At 41.0% G+C, this 23,884-nt stretch overlaps 1 protein-coding gene across 7 annotated transcripts in view; it reads right to left on the reverse strand.

Annotated features, from left to right (window-relative positions):
- osbpl6 (oxysterol binding protein-like 6) overlaps positions 1-23,884 on the reverse strand; it is a 205,293-nt gene that overhangs the window by 58,555 nt on the left and 122,854 nt on the right. For 4 of the 7 annotated variants that reach the window (XM_085986068.1, XM_085986069.1, XM_085986070.1 and 1 more), the window contains exons 5-11: positions 22,309-22,422; positions 22,007-22,177; positions 18,201-18,333; positions 18,002-18,105; positions 16,779-16,871; positions 8,642-8,810; positions 5,985-6,115 (exon numbers count right to left, since the gene is read on the reverse strand). In XM_085986068.1, the coding sequence (XP_085842194.1) occupies positions 5,985-6,115; positions 8,642-8,810; positions 16,779-16,871; positions 18,002-18,105; positions 18,201-18,333; positions 22,007-22,177; positions 22,309-22,422 (915 nt within the window). The remainder of the gene's footprint in view (positions 1-5,984; positions 6,116-8,641; positions 8,811-16,778; positions 16,872-18,001; positions 18,106-18,200; positions 18,334-22,006; positions 22,178-22,308; positions 22,423-23,884) is intronic. The other 3 variants (XM_085986071.1, XM_085986074.1, XM_085986073.1) reach the window with 2 other exon arrangements.

Raw genomic sequence — 23,884 nt, forward strand, 5'->3', positions numbered from 1 at the left:
TTTAAAATTTCAACTTCTACCTCATCTCCATGTGACAGTCCCAATCTTTATTTTGCTCTCTAACATTTTTAAAAGTCCGGATAAAAGCAGCTTCTCATTTCCTGGTTTCCTGTCTGAGAATTCTTCAATGTGATTGGCTGCTTAGACAGCTTGTTGATGTCACAGCAGCATCGCACTAGAAAGCCCCATGATAGAGCGCAGCAATCAGTTGGACGTTGAAAAAGGCAAACTTCTCACCACAGAGATCACGAGATTACTGTGGGCAGCTTTCTTCAGGGCCGTTGCCGAGCACCTTTGCTTTGCCGCTGACCACAAATTATGGGCCAATGATTTTGCACTTTTTCCCCATTTGATCCATTCATTTGGTATCATTTTGCTGAACTGTGAGGTTGATCCATAATATGGGAACTACAATACCTACTATTTCACAGTTGTTACATGAATTCTTATCTTGCAATTGTACACATCACCGACTGGAAGGAGTGGTGGAAATAATAGGTTTTGAGGGGGCTTTTGAAAAATGAGGAATGATGCAGGAAGGTAGAGGGAATTCAAATGCAAAGAGCACAATGATTGAAAGCTTTGCCATCAATGGTGAAAAGGAGGGAGGGCTGAAGGATTAATGAACAGAAGCCCAGAGTTGAAATAATGGAGAGAGTGGGTTGGGATTTAGGGCTGAAAAAACATGTTATAGAGGTAGGAGGTTGGGCGAAGAAGGGGGATTTATAATACGGAACAAAGGGAAAGGGGGGTTTAAGTAATGTCTATGTCCCCAGATATTTAATAAATCAGTAGGATCATTTTGTAGGAAGATCACACAACACATACTAATGGTGACATCTGCAAAATGTTACAGTTGATGTACACTATTGGATAGGCATCTGGTGTCTGTACCTATTCCCCCTCTACATACTCGAATTGTCAGTCACCATCTTTGATTCAACAGCCATTTCTATATTTTACATCTGATTGTCAACTAATATGTGAATGGGTTGTAACTTTCTCCAATTTAACAGTGGCCATATCCAAGCCACGTTGTCCGCTCCTGCCAGAAACATCACACCCTATACCGCCCATTCTCTATCCCCCACACCCAATTCATCACCAACATTTCATACTTTCACCTCTGCAACATTGGTTGCCTCCTTCCCTACCACCCCCACTGCTGCTGAAACTCCCAGGCTCATTTCTCCATTCTGCCAACTCCTGGCCTTCTGCATGCCCAACTCACCTTCTGCTCCATCATGGCAGTGCTTTCAGCCAGCAAACTCCTGCACTCTGGAATTCTTTTCCTAAATCTTTGTTACGTCGCTCCCTGTCCACTTTCAAAAGCCTCCTCAAAAACACTATGGCCGTGATTTTATCAGCACTGAGAGGGCGGGTTTGGAGGTGGGTCAAAGGGTAAAATCGTTCAGATTGACGACGGGGTCCAATCACGCCGTCAACCCGCCTCCAATCAATCTTCCCAAGTGTCAGGTCCCGATTTACATATGGACCCGACAACTAGCTGCGGGAAGAGGATTAAATCCACTTACCTGCCTGTTAACAGGTAGTTGAGAGTAGTTAACATGCTATTTTTTAATTTTTCCGCTTCTGCCTCGGGCTTCCAGACATCCGGACACCACAGCGTGTTGCGAGTCTGCTGTAATGTTACTGCATTGATGACAGCTGCAGGAGTGATGTGAAGGATCCAATGGTGCACTGGTGAGTCTCAGAGGTAAGAAAATGTTGGGAAAATCATTTTTATTGCATTTACACATTTATTTAGGTAACAAGTTTTGAAAACGATGTCTAGTCCCACCTCACTGGGAGAACTTCTCTCACCAGTGACAGATCACTTCTGTAACCTCGCCTGCAGCTGCCAGCTGTTCTAGCCTATGGAGGGAGTCACTGGAGAACCTGGGTGCAAGAGCTCACCTTTGTACAGTGATTGCCAGTGTTTGCAGTACCTCAATGCTGTCAAACACTGAGAAATGAGCTGTCAAAGAAAAATTGTGCGTGGTCCCTTTAAGAAAACCGGCAGATGACGTGTCATCAAATGATGCCATCTGACTGGCTTCCTCTTAATTGGCCGGCAAGCCTGCAGGGCGGGCTTAACAAGGTCAATCAACGCAAAATCACATCTTTTCCAGATGCTGACAGACATGCAATGTATTTCCATAATTTTCTGCTTTAGGTTTTTTATTTTCTCTCTTAAGGTGCAATATGCATTGCTAAGAATTTATCCTTATGCCAGCCCCAGAGAAATTCCTCTCACACACAAAAGCATAATACTGCAGATGCTGGAAATCTGAAATAAAAACAGAAAATGCTGGAAATTACTCAGCAGGTCAGGCAGCATCTGTGGAGAGAGAAACAGAGTTAACGTTTCAGGTCGATGACCTTTTGTCAGAACTCACACACTTATGGGCAGAAACAATGATGACATAAAAGTATTTATTCTACATCATAAATTGGACTATTTAATCTGTAATTTATTGAGCAGCAGTGAAATTCTGTTCGACTGGATGTTGCATCACTGCTAAGGAAATACAACTACTGAATATTCTTCATTGTAGGCTTTCCTTTCATCTATGGGTGATGCAGGACACACAGTAGACAATAAATTGGTACGCCCTATATTATTCACTCGCATGATTTGCTTTCTTTACGGAAGTATTCATGAAGTTGGTGCTTCTGGCAACCGAATACGTTCCACTGGCTAGAGATTCATTTTTAAAAACAATCATCAATCTATCTGAAAACGTATTACTAAAACTGTAGGAATCTCAAAAGTGTACCAAACTTCAGAAAACGTTCATGTGGATGTAAAAGATCCCACAGTACAGTTGGAAAAGCAGCTGGGGATTTTTCCTGGTGACATGGCCAACATTTATTCCTCAACCAACATTGACAAAAACTGATTAATTCATTCATCTCTTTGTGGGATCTGGCTGTCGCAAACTGGCTGCCGGGTTTGCCTACAAAAGAATAGTGACTACAACCAATTAATTTGTATTGCAGTGTAAAGAGCTATTGATATGTCCTGAGGCTGTGAAAGGTGTCAAGTTTGTTCTTTCATTCTCTCGATTGCCTCTGTGCTGTCAGTCCATTTACTGGATACCAAATCCTGGATGAGTCGCAACTTCCTACAACTCAACATCAGGAAGATTGAAATCCACCACACATTCCACTCACTTGCCAGTGTTTCCATCCCCTCCCCGCCCACACACAGGCTAAATCACATCTTTGGCAACTTGTTTGGCCCCAAGCTGTGCTTTAAACCCCTATCCTACCCATCACCAAGACCGCTTACTTCTGCCTCCCACCCTATCACAACCCCTCCCCCCGTCAATGCAACCATTATAAATGCCTTGATCACCTCCAGTCTTCAACATTCTCCTTGTTGGCCTCCCTTTTCACATCCTCCATAAACTCCAACTTGTCCAAAACTCTGCCATACATATCCTGTCCTGCACTAACTCCCACTCATCCATCACCCGTCTTTCCGATCTACTCTGGCTCTCCGTCCGCCAATGCATTAATTTCAAAATCCTTCTATAAAAGTTCCTCTATGGCTTTGTCACCTCACATCTCTGCAATCTCTTTCAGCCCCAAATCCCTTCCAGAATGCTCCATTCCTCTGATTCCAGTCTTTTCTACATCCTTCTGTCCCTTCTCCAATTGGCAGCAGAGCCTTCAACTGCCTCAGTTCTACTCTCTGGAAGTCAGTTCTTAAACTCCACCTCTACACATTTTAAAACCTCCTCAAAACACTCCTCTTTACACCTCAGTTTCCAGTTTCCCTACACCTATTTGTGAAGCACCTTGGGATGTTCTTTAAGTTAAAGTGAAATGAGGAAGAAAAGAATGATCGACAGACCCACTTCAAATACGCTAAGACTGTATTGAGGGACAAGGAGGATGTCCAGTAACTAGAGGCTGGGAGAAATGCACAGAAACCTGATGGTGGATTTTGAGAAGTATTTGAAGATGTCTTTGTGGTTCAGATAATCAGATTCAATGGTTTGGGCTTGAAGAATATTCCTCAGTCTCTGAAAAGGAACCTCCAGCCACCTGGCAATAATCCCTTCCAGCAATCACCTGTTAGGCTGAATCCAGCACCTTGAGCGTCAGAGGATACACATACCTAAAACAGTCAAGGATTTTCTGTCTGAAGCTTTCAAAACTGTAAACTTAAATACCTGTATTACAATTTTGGCACTTTCATTGGCATTATGCATGATCCACTTTAGCCATTTTCATTATTATAGGAATAATCCTGTTGAATTTACAGCAAGCCATAGAAACACAAATAGAAATTTTGATTTTATGAATGTTAAACAATTACTGTTATTTAAACATAGATATGGTTGTTGGATCAGACTTTCCTGCAACGGCAAGATCGAGACATACATGGTAAATTTTACAGTCTAATATGCAGATCTCATCGTTAATAGCTTACTCCATCTTTACCTGCATTTTTAATGAGACTATGCCACAGCAAGTATAGCAGCACATCAGAAGTGGTGCAACCAATGGCCATTGTACTATCCATCACTCCACAGACGATTCCTGATCAATGACTATGCTGTGAGGTTTAACGGGTTATTCATCAGCAATAGAAAACATGCTTTTGAAGATCCCCCCTCGAACATGTTAATACATTCTTTTGAGTTTAGACCTGAAAGGGTATAATACATTTGTGTTCTGCAGGATCAAATTAACTTTCCCAGCGAGTACCTGTATCTTTTAACCATTATAATTATTTTGTCATTTTAAACCACAAACTCACAGCTACATGATTATAAGAACAAGCTCTGACTTTAGCAGTTGTCCAGTGTAAGATACATACCTAGACAAATGGCTAAATATGTGTTTGCTTCACTATCTTAACTCAGTCATGAAGAATTATAGCAACATGGCCTTTACGTACAATGGAGCTAAAAGTCATGATTAATAACACACCACTTGAAGCCAACTATTGGCTGCATTGAAGATACCAAGAGCTGATCCTGGTGAAGGACAAAAAGAACATGATCCTTTAATGCCAATGGTTTTTTTTTTTATTATCCCAAGATCCTAATTCATCCTACAGTGAGCAGTGTCCCTAAAAGACACATTTTTAAAGTATAAAATTCAGATAAATACTTGTGATTGTACATGATCACATTCACGATTACGATCGCCATTGATTTTAATTAGGGGGGGGGGCGGAGCTGTGATAAATACCTTCTAACTGTTTTCGGCAAGAGCAACGCAAAAGTCCCAGGAAAATACGGAGCAATATATTTAATAGCGTACGTCACTTACTCCGTCATTTCCTCTTTCTTTTGCGTCGTTCAAGGTTCCCTAATGGCGCAAGTCCCTGGGAAAATATGGGTCTGTTATTTGAGACTCCTATGGATAGATAACAGTGGGAATAAAATATCTCATACCTAGGAGCAAGATTGCAATATTTTGTAAGTTTTAGGAGTCCGCAAGAGTGCATCAATATTTGCGGGAAGAGGTCACCCATTGAAAAGTTTAACTTCAATCAATACCACTTTCCCAGAACAAATATCAACCATCTATTGTGTGTGCTTTTAAAATTAATTTTCTTATACAAAAACATGGTACCACTTCCAGAATCTCAAAATACCCAAGACACTCCCTTTTTCCTAATCAAATGAATAAAAACACAACCATCCCTGCATTTCAAAGTCAAATTCAATTTTTATATAAATCTTACTCAAATATCCCAATTCATATTACGAACTGATGGACATCAACATTCTTTCCAGTCGCCACAAGCCGGACTGCACATTCACCACAGAGCAAGACTCACACACATGTTGAGATCGTGATTACAGAGGCGCAAATATGGCAGCAAGTTTAACAGAAAGGATAACATTCAGTAAAGTTGTCTGTACACAATCTCAATGTGTATCCCAGATTGAAAGCTGCTGATCACTTTCTGGAATGTATCACAGCTGGCAAACTACAATCTGCTGTCTATACAGTACCTGGGAAAGTGTTCTCCTCAGGGTGAAGATCTGGGCATTGTGGCCAGAATGTTCTTGCTCCAAGAGCATTTGCTTCAGCTTCTCCCTTTCTATTGCTACTGTGTTGAAGGCAGACTTTAAAAGACAATGAACTGTGAAAAGAAAACAGCAAAAACACTACAATAAATAAGATATAAACATTCAGTTTTATTGTGCTGATTGCTTATCAATCCATTATTGCCCTTCAATAAAATAACTTTTGATGAAAAAAGTGCCATTGCGATGGAATCGGTCTATTCCAGTGTGACTCCTTATCATGAAGAATATACAAGGCAGGGCCATTGGTTGAAGAAAAATAAAACTGCTGAATAATACCTGCTGTATAGTTTATGAGTATCATAGCTATAGTTCCAGTTGGAACAGACAGGCCATGTTTAAAAAATACAAATTTGAGCAGTGCAAAACTAAGATTTCATAAAATTATCAGAGGATACCAATAAAGGTCAGTCAAAAGTAAAGATCAATTCACTGCAAAGAATTTTCTCAGACAAAATCTGAATTAAATGGCCTGTTTCTATTACTTCTTTACCTTATATTTTTTCAGTTCAGGAACAGATACATTCATGGTTTATTTTTGTTCAAAATGGCTTGTCAGCAAATCTTGGATAGCCAAGATCAGTCCTAGGATTTAACCCTTTCAAAAGTGAATGTCTTTTACAGCTTTTCTGCTTCGCAAATCCCTTGAAGTAAATGTAAATACTGTAATCTTGTTATATTTTACCACATTACAGCAATGCTTCTACTCAAAAGATTCTTCTAGTTTTCAATTTTTTAACGATCTAGATCTCCATCATCCATGATCTACTAAAACAATCACGGAAAAGTAATGAATATATATAGCTAGTTCATTGAGAAATATTCTGGTTGGCTCAGAGTATCTGTAACTCTAAAAAGAAACCAGTTTTCAAATCTTTGCACTACAACCTACTGAATTATTTTTTTGCAATTCTAAATAGAACTGCTAACAAAAATATTTTATGTAAATGTATTACTGTTTTGAGTTGACATCACTAATGAAATGACTATACTAATGAGCATAATGCTTAGGGACTATGAATGACAGCCTATGTGTACATCTTCTGTCATTCGGCATCAAAAAGAGGATGAGTACACTTGCTATCATTGACAGAACTTGCCTCCCTTCATTTTCTTCTGGATTTGCTGTACTTAATAATAAGTTAAGGAAAGAAATTTAGGCCAATTATTGAAATATATGATTTCAATAATCTATGATTTCAGAGCGCTGACTGCAGTTGCTCTAGCAATGGATTCTGGGAAAATATTCCCAGACTGACAAGTTATGCAAATGAGGCAGCTTTCAAAAAAATGTATTCAATAGTCCATAGCACCTGATGAATGGTAGAATACCTTAAATTGGAAGTCCTAACCTTGAACTGTTCTCTAATTTATTATTAGTGACAGCCTGCATGGCCATCTTTTGTCAGTGATTGCTTCATGGTATCTGTGTATTCATCCTTTTCAATGGTAACTAGTGGTAGCCTGTGCAACAACACTGATAAAAATTTAAACTAGCTCTGTGATACATTGTTAAAATACATGATTGTTGGGTTATACCTGCTTATAATTTTTAAACTTTAATCCTGGCCAACAAGATTTTTAAGAAGGTTTACAACACTTTCCAGAGAGGTGGAGGAAATCCCTTTTTAAATAAAGCCACACGATCAAATTGAAGTAGTAAGATTTTAAAGAGTTTAATTTAGGCCAATTATTGAAATATCTAACATACATTTTATACCACTCAAGAGGTTTACATTTTTCTGTATCAGAATGTTAGCAATAAATCTCACTATTATGTTTAGCCTGTACTCACTGGGGTAGTGGTGTGGTATTTTCCATATTTTTACTTTTGATCTTTATTGATGTATGGCAAGAAAGAATATTTGATTTCACATTATATAAATGAATATATATACACACATATAATTTTGTTTAATGAGGAGGAAACCGTATGCCTTTGAATTGTAAGTAATATTTAGGTGTGTATATACATCTAAAGGATCCTATGAAGTATTTAGCTTCTCTTTTGCAGGGCAAAAACCTACATTTCATTACCTACCATCCATTTCCAATAATATTTTGTAAAATTAAAAGATGCGGAGTAAAAAAATCACATTACCAGAATCTTATTACAATGCTCATTTGTTTTAATGCACTCTTTTTTTCTTAGCAGGGCAGAAAATTCTACATTGTACCACCAAGAAATATATAGGGTTTGAGTTAATTACTGTCACAGACTAGATCAGTGTTATATTCTTACATTAGCCAAACTGGACTGAAATTGGTCTTTTATCACTTCAAGCCACACAACTGCCTCACCAATATACAATAATCTGACTAGGTAACATCAGTAAAAGCACGTCATCAATCGTGTTCATTTAGGTAACTTGAGAAAGAGTCATCACTTTTCCATTTAGATTCAAGATGCTGCAATGCAGATAAAAGAGAGTAATCCGTCAAGGATTCAATTATTATTCTAATATATTTATTTTACCTTAAACACAATGAATTGTCAGAGCTCGGTCATGTGTGTTGATGGCCATCTTATTCCACGGGGAATTACAAAATTGCTTATAAACTAGTTCCAAGAGTTGAAATACCTTTCTGTGCAATATGACAAAACTCTTCTTGAAGTTTAATATAATCCGCAGTAGAATCAGGGGAGTCTGCAAGTGGACTTGGTGGTATTGGATATTCTCCAATGTCAGCGGATAAATTAGGGTTTGAAGAGTGCAAACGAAGTGGAGACATAGTAGCACTGGAGGGGACCTGCAAGTGTAAACAAATTAACTCAGTAATGCGTACAGCATCATTTTACCCACAAGACAGAAATATAAATATAAAAATGTATCCACAATCTTGTAATGTGTATTTGATTGATTTTGTAACCATTATATTTAGATATCGCTTTATAGCCTAAAAAAACAGATGTGTTCAATCTTTTGCAGCAGTGGGCCAGATCTATCACAGTTAGCAAGTGAGCAAATTACTTCCGAGTCTCACAGAATCATGACTAAATGTCACTTCCAATATATTTTGTGCTTCTTGGGAGTTGTCAGGCAGTGCAACTTCCAACTTCCTCCCTTCTTGAACCTACACTTCGGTCTCTCTTTCTCTCCATTTCCTCACAGCCATCTGTGTGAGGTGATGCATTTTGGGAGGACTAACAAGGCAAGGGAATACACAATGAATGGTAGGACCCTAGGAAGGGCAGAGGATCAGAGGGACCTTGGTGTGCATATACATAGATCCCTGAAGGCAGCAGGACAGGTAGATAAGGTGGTTTAAAAGGCATATGGGATACTTATATTCTATGCCTCGGCTAATGACGGCAATAGCAGGGAGGTTATGATGGAGCTGTAGAAAACGCTAGTTAGGCCACAGCTGGAATACTGTGTGCTGTTCTGGTCGCCACACTATAGAAAGGATGTGATTGCATTGGAGAGGGTGCAGAGGAGAGTCGCCAGGATGTTACCTGGGCTGAAGCGATTCAGCTATGAGGAGACTGGACAGGCTGGGGTTTTTTTCCCTTAGAGCAGAGAAGGCTGAGGGGGGACATGATTGAGGTGTACAAAATTATGAGGGGCATAGATAGGGTAGATAGAAAGGAACTTTTCCCCTTAGTAGAGGAGTCAATAACCAGGGGGCATAGTTTCAAGGTAAGGGGCAGGAGGTTTAGAGGGGATTTGAGGAAAAACTTTTTCACACCCAGAGGGTGGTTGGAATCTGAAACTCACTGCCTGACAGGGTGGTAGAGGCAGGAACCCTCACAACATTCAAGAAGCATTTAGATGAGCACTTGAAACGCCATAGCATACAAGGCTATGGACCAAGTGCTGGAAAGTGGGATTAGAATAGACGGAGCTTGAGGGCCGGCGTGGTCACGATGGGCCGAAGGGCCTCTTTCGGTGCAGTATAACTCTATGACTCTATCTTCTTTGACTTAGCTCTCTCACTCGACTCTCTAGGATTAATTCATCAGTCTGGTGCTCCCAATAGGGAGCTACAGTTGAGTGGAGCATGGGGCAGAGAATCAGCATTACAGCAATATAGTTCTATTTCCAGACAATGCTGTTTGCACACATGAACCCCCCTGGGAGTGGGCAATGTGAATTTACCTCCTGCCTCTCTCCTTTCTTCACTCTCTACCTTTGTCTCTATTTTCCCATTTCCATCTTTCTTTCTGCTTTCCAACACACACACTCTCCTCTTCCACTTCCCCGTTGCGCTCATGCCCGTTTCTTACAAAGTATTACAAACCACTTTACTTCTTTCTTGCTCTCTTTTATATAAACAAGCAGCTGTCTAAAATATAAATATTTATTTTAACAATTCTTAAAGTTCTGTCTGTTGGGTTATGGAACTAAAACAACCAGATACGACTGCCCAAAAGAAAAGCAAAATACTGCAGATGCTGGAAATCTGAAATAAAAACAGAATGCGGGAAAATACTCAGCAGGTCAGGCAGCATCTGTGGAGAGAGAAACAGAGTTAACATTTTAGATACTACTGCCCAGCTTTCTTGCCGAAGCACAGCAGTCTGACAGACACCTCCCAGTATGGTAGTGCTGATCTCCACCTTGTCATGATTTAACTCAGGAATCCATGATACTCAAAAGTTCCAACTGGACAGATAGATCATAGCTGCTGGGAGAGTGATGTGCATCATCAGTCCCTTGCTCTCCCCACTGAGAACGTCGCGGTCTAATTATTTTATTCTGGTGAGTCCATCAGTTCTGCTGTTCTTGCCAGAAGTTTTCTCAAGAATGTTTTGTCTCGAGGGCTGCTCGGTGGGCTGTTTAAACACAGAAGCAGGCTGGATTCAGCTTATGAGTTGGAACCTCTGGGCTGGGTGTCTGTAAATGGCCTATGAGGAGAGACTATGTAGTTTAGGGATGTACACACTGGAGTTTAGAAGATTGAGAGGGGACCTCATAGAAGTGTATAAAATTCTGACAGGTCTAGACAGACTGGATGCAGAAGGAATGTTTCCCTTGGCGGGTGAGAACCGAACTAGAGGACATAATTTAAGGATAAGGGCTAAACCATTTAGGACAGAGATGAGGGGGAATTTCTTCACTCAGAGAGTGGTGAACCTGTGGAACTCATTGCCACAGAGGGCAGTGTACGCCAGCGCATTAAATATATTTAAGAGGGAATTAGATATATTTCTACGGGCAAAAGGGGTTAAGGGTTACGGAGAGAAGGCGGGGACGGGATACTGAATTAAAGGATCAGCCATGATCTCATCGAATGGCGGAGCAGGCACGAAGGGCCGAATGGCCTACTCCTGCTCCTATCTTCTATGTATCTATGTATCTATGTAAATATTTCAAGGAATATTTTTGAAAGCAAAACTTTTTTTTTTAATTACGTTTTTAAACACTGCCCGATTGTGCTGGTTCACGGCAGATTTTGCGTTCGGCGATACGCAAATGAGTTTTAGCAGAAACTCGAGAGAAAACAAATACTTCTCAACATGGATGCAATTTGAGCCCAGATCGCCGGTTTTGCCCAAAGCGAAAACTCTACCCATCTGTATTTTTCCGTAATTGCTGATACACGAATATGTTTTGGATGAGCTAAAGTTTATGGTGGGTGGAGGAGGGGAGGCCAGTCAGAACTTTGGAATAGTCTCAGAGAGATTACAAAGACATGGCTGAGGGCTTTAGCAGCAGATGGGCTGCGGTAGAGACAGCAGAGAGCTAGAAGTAGGTGGTCATTGTGATGGAGAGGATATGAGTCAGAAGCTCAGCTCAGGATCAAATCGGACACCGAGGTTGTGAAGTCTGGTTCAGCCTGAGACAGTGGTTGCAGTGGGGGACGTAATCAGTGGTAAGGGTAGAGAGTTTCTGGTGGGGATAGTTTAAACATATGTTCTAAATAAAGTATAATGTAGCCCACATATTGCATAGCTGAGATGGCACTACAAATATTTTTCATGTTGTATTGTAAGCCCTGTTAGTAGATGCTTTATTGGAACGAATCAACTGCTGATGGTGTGAGACCTTGCTGTAACAGTTGTTTGCATTAAACAACCATGCTGTTATCAGAAGCACTCTTGTTCCAGATATAGTGGCCTAGAAATTGAGTTTGCGCTGCGCCGGGGCTTAACGCCGGAAATTTAGCGCCGGTGCTAAGTCGCGCTGTGCGCGCCAAAAATTCAGTAGCGCCGCGCCCAAACGGCTGCCGGCGCTACTGAAGGCTGTTTGCGCCTGAAAACTGGCGCTACGCGCCGCATTGCGGCGCCCGATGCGGTGCGGCAGGCTCGGGAAGTGCAGGCCTCCTCCTTCAGTTAAGGAGGAGCTGCCTGCACCCGCCCGCTGGCCGGTTAAATCGCCACAAAAATGAGCCCGGCACCTCGGGGAAGTGCCGGGCTCGCAGCCGAGAAGCATCTGTTCCGCGGGGGGGGGGGGGGTGGGGGAGTCCGGGGAGGGAGGTGCGGGCAGGCGGCCGGCGGGAAAGCGGCCGGCCACCGCTCCACCTTTATGCGCCGGCGCAAAGTCGTGCAAGACTCTGTTGCCAGAGTCTTAGTTGCGGCTGCCACGGGCGAGGCGGCCGCAACTGAATTTCGGCGCTGGGGCCCGTCACCACGGCAACCGGGACGCTGCGCACACCGATGACGTCATCGGTGCCGGCACAGCGCTACCGGTGTAACGCCGATGTTGGGCCCTAGTCAATTTCAAAACCGGCTGTAAGTCCAGCGCAATGCCCTCTAGCGCCGCAAAATGGGCGCTAAGCCCACTCAATTTCTAGGCCAGTATCTGATATCTTGCTGTGACAGCAGATGCTGCCTGCAGGGCTAGGGGATGCTGATCTTGCTTATAAACAGTGGCTTTTGCCTGCTCTGAGTATCCTTTCTGAAGCATCCTGGGAATCAGGGAAATGGAGGAGGAGCATACAAACTTCTGTGTATGGGAAAGGGAATGTGCCACTGGCCTCAAAGCAGAAACATGGGAGATGAGGGATGGCTAGAGATGCAAACAGATCCATCGCTAGTCAACCCATACCATGCACATTCATTGAATTTCTGTGCGAATCTTCCATTGGTGTGAATGAATTGTAAAATAATTGATAGTATCTAGTGTTGTGTTATATATCTCCGTTAGATGCGAAGTCAAAGGAAGCAAACTGGCATGTATGTCTAGACTCTATCCTGGCACACCACTTGAGAATGAGTTCCTCTTTACTCATTGATATAATGGACAGCTGCCATTACTGCTGCCCAAATGTGCACCACCCTGCCTTGGACTAATGACTGAAAGCATTACAAGACCAGCTTTACTACTTGTAACTCAAAGCAATTAATGTGTTCTGTGGACCACTCCTTTTTCCACCTGCTCTGTATTAATCTGTCTCAAAGTTAAGCCCCCAGTCCGATATCTATCACTGCTACCAGCTAACATAAGAACATAAGAAATAGGAGCAGGAGTAGGCTGCACAACCCCTCAAGCCTGCTCCGCCATTCAATAGATCATCGACCTTAACTCTACTTTCCCACCCGATCTCCATATCCCTCGATTCCCCTAGAGTCGAAAGATCTATCTATCTCAGCCTTGAATATACTCAAAGACTCAGCATCCACAGCCCTCTGGGGCAGAGAATTCCAAAGATTCACAACCCTCGAGTGAAGAAATTCCTCATCTCGGTCTTAAATGGCCTACCCCTTATCTTGAGACTATGCCCCCTAGTTCTAGAGACTCCAGCCAGGGGAAACAACCTCTCAGCATCTAACCTGTCAATCCCCTTCAGAATCTTATATGTTTCAACGAGATCACCTCTGATTCTTCTAAACTCCAGAGAGTATAGGCCCATTCTACACAATCTCTCATCATAGGATAGCCCTCTCCATCCCAGGTATCAATTTAGTGAACCTTTGTTGCACCGCCTCCAAGGCAAGTATATCCTTCCTTAGATAAGGAGACCAAAACTGTGCACAGTGCTCCAGGTGTGGTCTCACCAAGGCCCTGTACAATTGTAGCAAGAGGTGGTAGTTGTAGGAAAACTCCATGTAACAGATTGAATGCTTAAGTGCACCAGAGGAGATCCTGAAGTGGTATCCTGTCTGCACTAGATGGGATGAGAAGTCTGCAAAGTAACAACTGTCCGAGTCGATTCAACTGAAAAGTTCTCATGAATAACTGCATTAGGCACTGAAGATGGCCACTGCTTTCAGACCAGGTAACCACAAACAGATTTGTATTATGTTTGCAGTGATAGGGAATATGAGATTAAGTACAGATCACAACTATGTAGACCTCAAATGAACAATTCCTGCCTAAAGTACTTGGTGACATATACATTACTGAACTGGATAAGCCCCTTCACAGATAACCTGCAATCTACGATGTATAAATATATTGGATTCTCAAGTATTAGTCTTCTGTATTGGGACAGGACCTGGAGGACAACTGTAAGGTCCACTTGGAACATGTTCACCAAGGGACTGATCTCTATATATCCACCCTTTCTTAGAGGCATCCCCCTGAAAATGTTCTTACACTAATCTATACTTTTGTAGCAATGGTCTGTAGGGAACTACAAGGAAGTTATAGGCTCAGTCTGATGAGGAATTTGAAGGAATGGCTCCACCTTTGCTATGGAGCAACACTGAGGCCTACTGCTACATGAGTATTAAATGGATTTGAAAATTATTTTCCTGTACATTATTATCTTCCTTCTCAACTATGCCCTCTTCACATGGTGCCCTAGGTTGGCAGGAAGCTTCATAGTGGGCAACTGTGGTCTTGCCTCGGAAAAGTATCCAGCTAACTCTTAATATGGGGGATAAGGCAGAAAATAAATCAATTAAACTAGCCAACAGTCTGATTAAAGGAATCAATTCTTTCATCTGCAGATTAATGTCCTGGCAGGATCTCCTCTCGACCTCTTCCCACCCCCTTCACTAAAAGGATGGCCCATACATGTTTGGGTTCCACTCAGTGGCTGCTGTGAGTGGAAGTAAAATGTGCATTTATATAGTGCATTTCATGTCCCCAGAATGTCCTAAAGCACTTGGCCAATAAATTCATGTAGAGTTGCAGACACTGTCGTTATATAGGCAATTGACTGTGCATAGTCCCACAAACAGCAATGAGATCTACAGCAAGTTAACTTGTTTTCGTGGTATTGGTTGAGGGAGAAATGTTGGGCAGGTCACTGGGAGAACTCCCTGCACTTCTTCAAAATTCATAATCCATAAGATATTTTATGTCCACCTAAACAGGCATGTGGGATTTCAATTAACATTTTATCTGAAATATGACATCTTCAACAATGCAACACTTTATGATCAGCCATGATCTCATTAAATGGTGGAACAGACTCGAGGGGCCGAATGGCCTACTCCTGCTCCTATCTTCTACTTCTTCAATACTATACTAGGGTAGTATCATACTGCCCTGGGAAAGATATTCATTCGTGGAATTCTTCACCTATTATTGCCCTCTGGAAGAAATCTGGTAAGACTTCCAAAGGCAATGCTTCTGAGGCATATGTCGGGAGGTTATTTTCAGTAGTGAAAAGTTTGTATCATAAAAGCTCATTAGGTTTAAAAGTACATTCACCAGCTATGATAGCTATCTATAATCAACATACCTGTCTCAATGTACAGGGCTCCATTTGGAAGTTGCACACAATTTTGTCAGTGACAATAAAACTGCCCAATTATTACATGAGAAATGCATGATTTGTAACGAATGACTAAAGAAGGTCTTTTAAGCCATGAAAATTAGAAATTATGCTGGAAATATTAAACAATTTTTTGGGTGACTTATTAATTTAATACATTTAAATTGAGATTTTTTTTCTCCTCATTTTTGATCCATTCGTTTATTTATTTTGTGATTTAAGATAGGAATAAATCTGCCGGATGTCTGGTGAGAATTGTGCCAGTTGATGTTATAAACATTAGGTTTGAATAATAATAGAATAATGTTGTAGAGGCAAGTACATGTTTGTAAGAGAGCTTCAGAGACCATAAATTAAGTTATTCACAAAGTTGAATCTCTGCTCTCAATCTACTGTCTTACTCATTTGCACATGTATCATCAGAACTTGGAAACAGACATCTTCCCCACTAGTCTGTCAGAAATTGTATAAGGGGATTATGGAAAACAAAGATTTTGGTGTTTTCTGTTTAACCACAGAAAATAGCTCTTCACACACTAAACTAATACAGGATGTGTCTGATGGCAGCATTTTTGCCCTTTGTTGCATAAAAAGGGGAATAATTCAGATATTTATGAATGTACTCAAAGTGGCCCACTTCAGGTTACTTCACACCATGGATTTGTTTTGGTTCATTGCTCGTCATGGGGGGTCATTTTGACCGTCAGTGGGAATGAAAATCAGGAGAGATGTTTCCTGGGCGGCTGGTCTGATATCACCCGTTTTACATTATCAGCCAAAGTCAAAATGATCCCATGCAGTCTTGTCATAATGCAATGCAGCCATATGACATGCCATTATAGTTAGTCGTTATACATCATCTAATCCTAATTTTGTATTGCAACTGGCTGACAATTGAGTTATGTAGTATGCTAGATTTATACACTATCGAAGCTTTGGATAAACACAATTTCACAAACCCTGAAATAGCTATTTGGGATAAAAAATACAAATTTACTTTATTACTACTGGAAAATAGTGGCAGCCTATGAAGACTGCAGAATAAAAGGCATCATTGTAACTAGTCTAGTCTAACAAGTGACAGCATTATAAAGGTGAACTGAGTACCTGAAGCTGCATTTTTCCATCTTTGCTGACACTTTTTGTTCTCCATCTTCTGGTGACACGCTTGTCTTTCTTTGTAATATCTATGCAATTAGCCTACATTATACAAATGGTTAAAGCCAAAGACAAACAGGCCGTTAAATTTACTAACAAGCACGCACAGAGACCAGGACAATTTAGAAACTACATTTTTCTAGAGAAAATATATAACACCAGTTTGGCATCATGTACCAAAATGACAAGAAAACAAATTAATAATCAAATATCTACTGGATTTCAATTTCTTTTAGTAACCAGCTGTAATTATGTCTTAATAAACCTGCAATAATGATGTCACAAGCTGTTAATTCCCATCACACAAGGACACGGGACGTACGGAGAAGTCGATATCTGGACCGACAGCAGCTGCTTGCACAAAACCTGAACCACCCCTTCCCCTTCCAAGAAAACACAAATAATATAGATCAGGAAATGATTTGAAAGCTGTAATCTAATTTCAGCACCCTGATAACTACTAGTCTGCTCAAGCTTTGCGTTTGTAATTCATGACGTCACCTCAATTCCTCCTTTAATTGCTGACATGATATCGTTACTCTATATTTAGCATTCCAAGTTTAGCTCCTTCCTTGTAAAACTGGCCAATTTGGTTCACAGTAGCTGGCTAATTGAAAGCAATCGTGTACATTTTGACTAAAGCAATCAAGTATAAACAGCAAAATTATGGCTAAATTCTTGACCTTTTAATATAGGGTTATTTGCTGACTTGCATCTGAGGAGATGATGATAAATTTGGATTTATTGTTTTCAAATTCACCCATCTGAAACCTATTGAGGCTACGCAGAGCACAGAAACTGTAGGGGGCAATGGCATTTTAAGGTTATTTTACAACAGTCAATGTTCAGATCTTTCTAAAAAAAAAAATTAGGAACACATTGCTAAACTATTTGAGTACCAGGAACATTTTTACATTTTTAATGGGAATGCCTGCAAGACTGCACTTCAAATACACCAGAAATATATAGCTGCCAGTCAATAGTTTAATACCAGTGCTAATTTAGGCAAAGATTAAGTTTTTAAAGAAGTATTGAAAGAAGCACTTCGTCCCCTGAAACTTCTCCAAGTTTCAAGGTTTCCTTAAATTTTCAACGGTCAGGTTATATATACACACATATTGCCTTTGTGTCACCAAATCCACATTTCTTTCAATATTGATATTATGCTATACCTGCATATCAGTGAAATTTGGGGCTGACTGTGTCCTTTGTAGAATTTCCAGATTTTGTAGAAGTTTGCTGAGTTCAACTAGGCTTGATTGGCACTGTGCAAGATCTACACAAATCAGAAAGACAAGTGATGTATCTAAAGATGAAAATATTAACGATATAAGAACATAGATTATTATTTAACTAGGTTTTGCAAACTACCTTTAGCACACTTGCTCATTTCCTCAGATTCCAACAACCATGCTGCAACTTTGGTTTGGCTGTTGCTGTAGGAAGCAGGTAGACTGGTGCTGCATGGAATGGAGGGCTGCCATGTGAAACTGTTCTGCTGAGGCTAATAAAAAAGAGAGAGATACTATGAGGCACAAAATAAAATTTAATTTTTAGTTTATAGAGCAGTAAAGTGAGGAAAACCGCAAAATACTAGATCCAAAGGCAGCGGATCAGATGATTGTGGAAAGATGCAAATTCCTTCATACCTAGTTCAATGTCATTGCTGCTCTCAAATTTGAGTTTCTTACACGTTTAAAAAAATTAACTGGTCTTGTTCCATTTTACTTTCCTTAAAAAAGCCTCTTTTTTGTCTTCTGTTAACTGCGTACTTATACCAACCTCACTTCCCTACACACAAAATTTTCTAGTAATTTTTGTTGGCATTGGTCATTTTCTTCCGTATTACTTATCTTGATTTATTTCCAATCTATGTTCACTCACTGCTTGTAAGTTTATATTATTTCAATTCATTTAAAAAGTAACTCTCTACAGAACATATGGGGATAATAACCTATAATAATCAGGATATTTTTAATCATTTACTCGCCCAACTTTATGTCGTAACATTTATACAGAAAGTGTCTTCTTTGGTAAACTCTTCATAATGCCCCTCACTTAAGCAGCTTCCTAGTGGTATTGTATATAGTTGATATCAGGAGAATGAAAGGAATTATGTTGAGAATAACCTGTATTTCAATGAATGTGCTTAAAAGCAAGTAGTGCCGTCATTTGTTCTCCACATACTATGGATAATCAGTTAGGATTGAAGAAAAGAGATGACTCAAATCTACCCAAATATATCTCCTTTGTAGCCCAAATCAAATTAATTATGATTAGCAATGACGTGAGAGCTTCTCCAAGTAGCTCGCTTACAAATATTTGGTAAATTGACCCATTTAGTTCATACAACCTTTACTGAATGACAGATTCTTATAAGCAGTTTTGTGCAACTGGCAACAATATAGCGTATACTATCCAATGAACTACTCTTTGCCAGAGTGCCTGCAGTGCTCCCACTTAATGTGCCAGTAGCAGATGGAATAAACATCTGACAGTTGATGTTAATGTTTAAAATAACCTATTATCGTTAGATTCTGCCAATGGGATTCTCCAAAATGCTTTACATTATAACAGCGCTCACCTTGCTTATATGTGGATCTGTACTGGGAGCAAAAGGGTCTAGTTCAGGACAGGACAGGGGTTAGACAGCACTGCTGTACAGGGACTACAAAGATAAGTATTCGCTAGAGTTTAGAAGAATGAGAGGGGATCTCATTGAAACTTATAAAATTCTAACAGGACTAGACAGACTAGATGCAGGATGTTCCCGTGGCGGGGGAGTCCAGAACCAGGGGTCAGAGTCTAAGGATAAGGGGTAAGCCATTTAGGAGATGAGGAGGAATTTCTTCATCCAGAGAGTGGTGAACCTGTGGAATTCTCTACCACAGAAGGCAGTTGAGGCCAATTCATTAAATATATTCAAGAAAGAGTTAGATATATTTCTTAAGGCTAAAGGGATCAAGGGATATGGGGAGAAAGGAGGGACAGGGTACTGAATTTGGATGATCAGCCATGATCTCATTAAATGGCAGAACAGGCTCGAGGGGCCGAATGGCCTACTCCTGTTCCTATCTTCTATGTTCTATTAATGTGAACTTTCTGGGCTTCTATATTGCAAGACACTTGTAGCTTGGCCTTCAGTGTTTCAAACATCTCTGCTATAGCCACTTCATCATCAGTCATTAGGATACTATATTTTAATAGAATGACTCAAACAATTAATTTCCCTCACTATGGAAGTTGAACCTTTGACCAGGGCAGTATGGAATATCCTAAGTACTATCCCACTGGGACCGCTTCCGTATCAGACACGGATTTTCCCTTTCTCCCCCAAATGGAAAAAGCTTTTTAAATCTCCCATTTTCTGAGATTTCCAAAAGGGGACATGGAAAGTGGTACAGATATGGTCCGGTCCTTCAAATTATTAGGAGGATAGGGGTTAAATGAGACCTGCTGTGATTTACAGCACACAACACTGACAAGTTTAAAGAGGAGACTATCTCTTGGAACCTAAGTTAAAAGAGGCACTTGTGGCCCATGACTGAGCAAACTCAAAATGTTAAATTGCCCTAACACGTTAATTCCGAATAGTTCCAACAGAACTTCTGGAAATACAATTAGACTCAACAAGTCCAAGTACCAATTGTAATTGACAAATGTGAATTTTACAATTATATATATTATACTCAATATTTCACTTAGCAAATACAGTTGTGCTGGTGTAAATCAATATGAAATAGCTAAGTGCCATTTCACATACAACTGCATTTTGTTGTTTCTATATAAATTAACATGCCAGTAGGAGATGGAATAAACACCTGACATTTGATTTTAATGTTTATAATAACCTATTATTGTTTAATCACTTATAATTGACTCCTCTATTCAGCAAGTTTATTCAGTGAGTAACAGATCAGGACCTTCACAGGTTTGATTCCCAGTCTGTGCTGAGTTAGCAGATTTCAGTTGAGATGGCAGTGGAGCAAAAAAAGAAACTGGCCAGAGTTCCTGCTTTTATCATGCTGGAAGTGCAAGTGTGGATGTCGAGAGGGGACAGGATCGGGCTGAGTGTTCAAATAACCTGTCGACATTCAATGTCAAGACTCACGCATCAATACTTGGGCCAGATACCAAAGGGCAAGTGACACCTATGGAACAATGCACCAGCTAGTAGCCAGGAGAGTAGGAATGGAGGGGGAAAAACCCAAATTAAGTCACAGGTGTGATGATTGTAAAGACCCAAATAATGAAATTCCAGGCTAAACAAAACTCAAATGCGACACGGCTCATGTATACTTGCATTGACTCCGTCTGCTAGCAGATTTTTTTCCATCCTAGCTGGCCTAGAAACGTTCCAGTAATAAATACACTAAATACAATCTGTTATGGCTCTATAGATAGATACAATACTTAAAAAATCATTATTACACTATTAATTTGTACCTAAGGAAAACTACATGACAATTCTGGCTGTATAGTTGTAAGCACAAGATTATTATCTCCGGATGTTCTCCTGTCTGTCTGACACTGCATAAATATTAATCCTATCAGTGCAATTTATTCTTCAAAAGCTCTGATGACTGTTGGTCTGGCCTATTTTTATTACAAATGCTACAGACTGGTAAAACAAGGGTACGCATTTACTGTTTCTAGTATCTTAAGTATTTATTCACAGAGCAGAGAGAGACATTTCCACATGGAGAGAAGAAAAATGTTAATTTTAAAATTAAATACAAGTCCATCCAAATTACACATAGGTATTATCTTGCAACCAGCTGCAAAGTCTTATTGGTAGAAACCTGGGAACAGATCATCCTCCTAGGGGTGGGAGTTAGTTAATGGTGTGGGAAACTTAAAAATAAAAATAATGTAAAATATGCTATGAAAAGACAACAACGTTTAACCATACACTCAAGTAGAAGTGCAACAAAATGTAATCTGGATTTTTACAGACCATGATTAAGGTCTATATGTTGGCATTCATTCTGTCTTACATGAACAAAAGGAAAACAACATCTTGCTAGTTTCAATGTAAAAAGAAAATGCACAATAACAGATATATCTACAATCTACAAAATGAAATCTAAATTGAACTAATTGTTTTATTTCACATTTCATTTGAAAATTCAAGCTTAAATGTTACATGCTCTAAATAACAGTTAAAAATTACACACCTTTACATCTAATACAGTGGTAGTTGGAGCTGGTGAAGAATCAGTTTTTGGTGATGTAGGGAAGACATGAAAGCTGGCATCCCTGGGTGATCTCACAATTTCATTCTGACGGTACAATCGATGATGGCGCAATTTTGTTACCCAAGCATCAAACACTTCCTGAGATTTTACCTGTATACACAAAAATGTGTCGATAAATATATATATTTTTTAAATGTGCATGTTGGTAGTCTTTCTTCATTTTCTATGTTTACATACCTTTAGATGATAAATAGGTTTCTTCACTTTCTATGTTTACATACCTTTAGATGATAGATATGTTCTTCTGTGTCAAGGTCTATTCGACGCGCCTTCTTTTTGATTGACATCACTGACAATCCGACATCAATGCTTCCATGATGTTTGCCTTTTTGAATCTAAGAACAGACAATGATGAACTGTTGGGTCAGTGCATGGTGTTGGTCTAGTTAAAAACTTACAGATCCAAAATGAACATATATGCAGAGTAACAGGATACAGTATGTACTGTCCTCCAGAAAATCCCAGCAAAATTGCCTCTTTTCATCATAGGAGTCTATGATGACATGTAATTTTGTCTTAAGTCTGAAAAAATATTATTCTTTCTCATTCCATGATGCACATTAAAAGTCAGTAAGGTGGCCCAATGCACTGAAGTGACAGACTGAAAAGTCCCAGATACAATGGAAGAATGGTAAAACATACATCTATATATATAAAGCGGCTCTTCTGTCTGTCTGTCTGTCTGTCTGTCTGTCCTCGATGCGTTTGGAAGTTACAGAGCGTACCGACGCGCGCGTTGCCTCAAAAGAAAGCTTGCGATTCCGGACCGGTCATCGGCCTATTTACGTTTCGGCCGGACAAAAATCCCGCCCGCGGTATCCCAAAAACGTTCAGCGTTCCGCTCATTAGCATCTCATTAGCGACCGTGTGACGTCGAGGTCTTCCTACAGTTGAGTGTCGAGTGACTCGACCATTGACCAATCCAACGCTTCGGTGACCTGACTGGTCGACCAATCGGGGCGTGTGTGGGCGGGCCTTATCCTTCTGAACCGAGGTGAGTGGCCGCCATCTTGATTTTCCACGATTTTTTCCCCCACACTTTGTGTGTTAGGGAACTAAGGTAAATATTTGAATTATGTGTTAGGGAATTAATTAACAATTTATTTCAGTTTTATATTGTGTTTAGCAACCCCCCCCCCTCCTCACCCTCGCGCAGGGGGGACTCGGTGCTGGTCTCCAGGCCCGCTGCAGGCAGGCCTGAAGCTCCAAAAATTTCTCTATCTCTCTCTCTTCCCTCTCTCTCTCTCCTTCTCCTCTTCCCTCTCTCTCCTTCTGCTCTTCCCTCTCTCTCCTTCTCCTCTTCCCTCTCTACTTCCCCCTCTCAGGTTTGACGGTGTCGGGGCCCGAAGTGAGCCGCTCTAACGGCCGCCAGCCCGCGGGGTTTCCCTGCCTACTCCCCGCTCTAACGGCTGCCAGCCCGCGGGCTTTCCCTGCCTACTCCCCGCGGGCCGCCTCGCGCCGCTGGCACTGACCGCGCATGCGCCGCCCGCCCGCGAGAGCCCGCTCTGGCTTTTTTTTTTAAACGGCAACCACGCATGTGCACGGCCGTTGCGCAGCCGCCTTGACGCCGGCACGCATGCGCACGGCCCCCGTGACGCCAGCACACAGCCTCGTGAGATCGCGGGTGGGGGAGAGCCTCGTGAGATCGCGGGTGGGGGAGAGCCTCGTGAGATCGCGGGTGGGGGAGAGCCTCGGGAAATCGCGGGTGAGAGAGCCTCGGGAAATCGCGGGGGGGGGAAGAGCCTCGGGAAATCGCGGGGGGGGGAAGAGCCTCGGGAAATCGCGGGGGGGGGAAGA

This window comes from Somniosus microcephalus, chromosome 4 (genome assembly GCF_052327205.1).
Source record: "Somniosus microcephalus isolate GS21.2 chromosome 4, FLI_Smic_1.0, whole genome shotgun sequence".
Classification (NCBI taxonomy): domain Eukaryota; kingdom Metazoa; phylum Chordata; class Chondrichthyes; order Squaliformes; family Somniosidae; genus Somniosus; species Somniosus microcephalus.